The following is a 2,051-nucleotide window of genomic DNA, read 5'->3' on the forward strand; positions in this document are numbered from 1 at the left end:
CCGTCCGCTCAGCCGTACTTAAGCCACACGCCGGGAGGTTAGTAGTTGGGTGGGTGACCACCAGCGAATCCCTTCTGTTGTATGTTTTTGGCTTTGATTCCTCTTTTTCTTAAACCATTTATATAATTCCCTAAACTATCTATAGTTCTACACAAAAAGTACTTGCGCGGCTACTTGCCGAGCAACCCAACCAATATTCCCCCACCATATAAATTTATATATAATCAGGATATTTTGGCAGCTACAAGCAATGAAACTATTTTTTATACTAAATTAATTATATATACATATTTCTTAGTACCTTCAACCGGAAAAATCACCTTAATACTTTATATACCAATCTTATACCTCAAGAACTACCTTAACCTTCTACTTTATACTCTCCACCAAGAATCTCTGTAAAGAAGCCTTAATTGTCAAGGTGCGGGCTGGCGGGGGTAGTAGGTATAGCAGTTCAGGCTGGCGGGTCTTAGAGTGGCTAACAGCCAGGTCAGGTCAGGTTAATCATCAAAATTTTTATACCTGACCGCAGGTTAAGGTTAAGGTATAACGGTCAAGTTAAGCCACTCTATTACTAGCCTTGTCTTACTAGATATAGGAGTATATAGATATATAACATCTAATCAGATGCGTTCTTCTAATCTCTTTGTAAGATAATGGTCTTGGATTAATCCAATATTTATTATCAAAGCCTTTGGCACCGGCATACTTAGTATAGAATCTACTAGCTTCCACCTAATCATAGATCTTACCTCATCATAACAGGAGAATTCTCGGCATGAGATATATATATTTTACGGGTAATACTTTCTGGATATATTACAATTTGTAAGGCTAATATTTATAGTCGGCTTTGAATACTCAATCATCTACCCGCGCTAATGTCTTGGCAGTGTGCCTGAAAAAGAATCATATTGTATTTGTTGGTCAAGGCAATTTTGAGATCCTCTATAGCGGTGTGGATGAGGTTTGGAGGGAGCAACCTTGCATATAGCTTGATATCATCATAAATGTCGCTGCCTGTTCAAGCCTGCACCACGTGATCTCCCCCTCGCCTCACTGCGTCTTCCCTGCCGATTCTCTTTCACCCGCTGACCTTATCAAATCCAGATTCATCAAACCCAGATTCAGTCGAGCAACATGTCCAGCTTCCTCTCCTTCCTCTGCGCCCAAACCATCGGCCGCGTCCTCCCCATCAACGTGGACCGCCTCCCGATCGTGGGCCGACGACCCCCAGCACTCGACGGCGTGGAGCAGGACGACGCCGGCTCATGCCCCGTGAACCCCCCTCTCTCGACAATGGAACGGACCGTCTTCAGCCCCGGAGGATGCCTTGTCTATGGGTACCCCTCCACCGGTGGCGTCCTCATTAAAAGCGCTAACCTGGTTGACCTGCTTTTCCTCTCGCTCCCGCGCTTTCAGGCCGTGCAGCGTGCATCCAGTGTCGATGAGGAGGACAGGTTCTGTAAGCTCTTGCGCCGGACTGGGGCAACGTGGTGGCTGAGTAGGGAGGATGAGCTTGAGGCGGTTCTAGGGGTGAGAAAGATGACGGAGGAAGAAAAGAAAGTGCTGGTGTTTGGGTGGCCGGCGGATGGTGTTGGCGTGTGGGTGTTGAGGTTTGCGAATGCCAGGGAAATGCCAAGGGACTTTATGAGAATCAGTTTCGCGATGAATATGGCGGAGAGAATCCAGATTATGAGAGAGTATGGCGCTACCTTTGTGGAGGATGTCTCGCAGGTGGAGGAGCTTCGTGAAACGCTTTGAGGCTGAGTACTAGGGTACCCTAGTCTTGGGATGGGTACCAAGTTGTGTAGAATATCTTGAATATGCTATATAGTAGCCAAAAAACCTATCTAAGAAATTGTATAAATTCATTAAGGGGTATGCCATGATGGTCGTGGGCTAAGGGTGTATAGATATATTATATACTTTAGTAATTGTCTCCCCACTCCTAACAACCGAGACAGTAAGCCCTGGAACATGAAAGTGCACAAGGATATGTTCAACCTTTATTGAGCGAATTCCAGTCATCATTTCGATTTCCATCTTCC

The 2,051-nt window shown here is 45.5% G+C and overlaps 1 protein-coding gene across 1 annotated transcript; it reads left to right on the forward strand.

Moving 5' to 3' along the window:
* Positions 1 to 1,105: 1,105 nt before the first annotated feature.
* Positions 1,106 to 1,842, forward strand: BO97DRAFT_408649 (uncharacterized protein). Its single transcript, XM_025695911.1, has one exon. It carries the CDS (start codon positions 1,141 to 1,143, stop codon positions 1,762 to 1,764), a length of 624 nt encoding a protein of 207 aa, XP_025547046.1. The 5' UTR covers positions 1,106 to 1,140; the 3' UTR covers positions 1,765 to 1,842.
* The last annotated feature ends 209 nt before the right edge of the window (positions 1,843 to 2,051 follow it).

The sequence above is a fragment of the Aspergillus homomorphus genome, assembly GCF_003184865.1.
Source record: "Aspergillus homomorphus CBS 101889 unplaced genomic scaffold BO97scaffold_56, whole genome shotgun sequence".
In the NCBI taxonomy this organism is placed as follows: domain Eukaryota; kingdom Fungi; phylum Ascomycota; class Eurotiomycetes; order Eurotiales; family Aspergillaceae; genus Aspergillus; species Aspergillus homomorphus.

Bases quoted from the DNA above. Each gene is read 5' to 3' on its own strand.
- BO97DRAFT_408649 (XM_025695911.1), top strand. From the start codon at position 1,141: ATGTCCAGCTTCCTCTCCTTCCTCTGCGCCCAAACCATCGGCCGCGTC.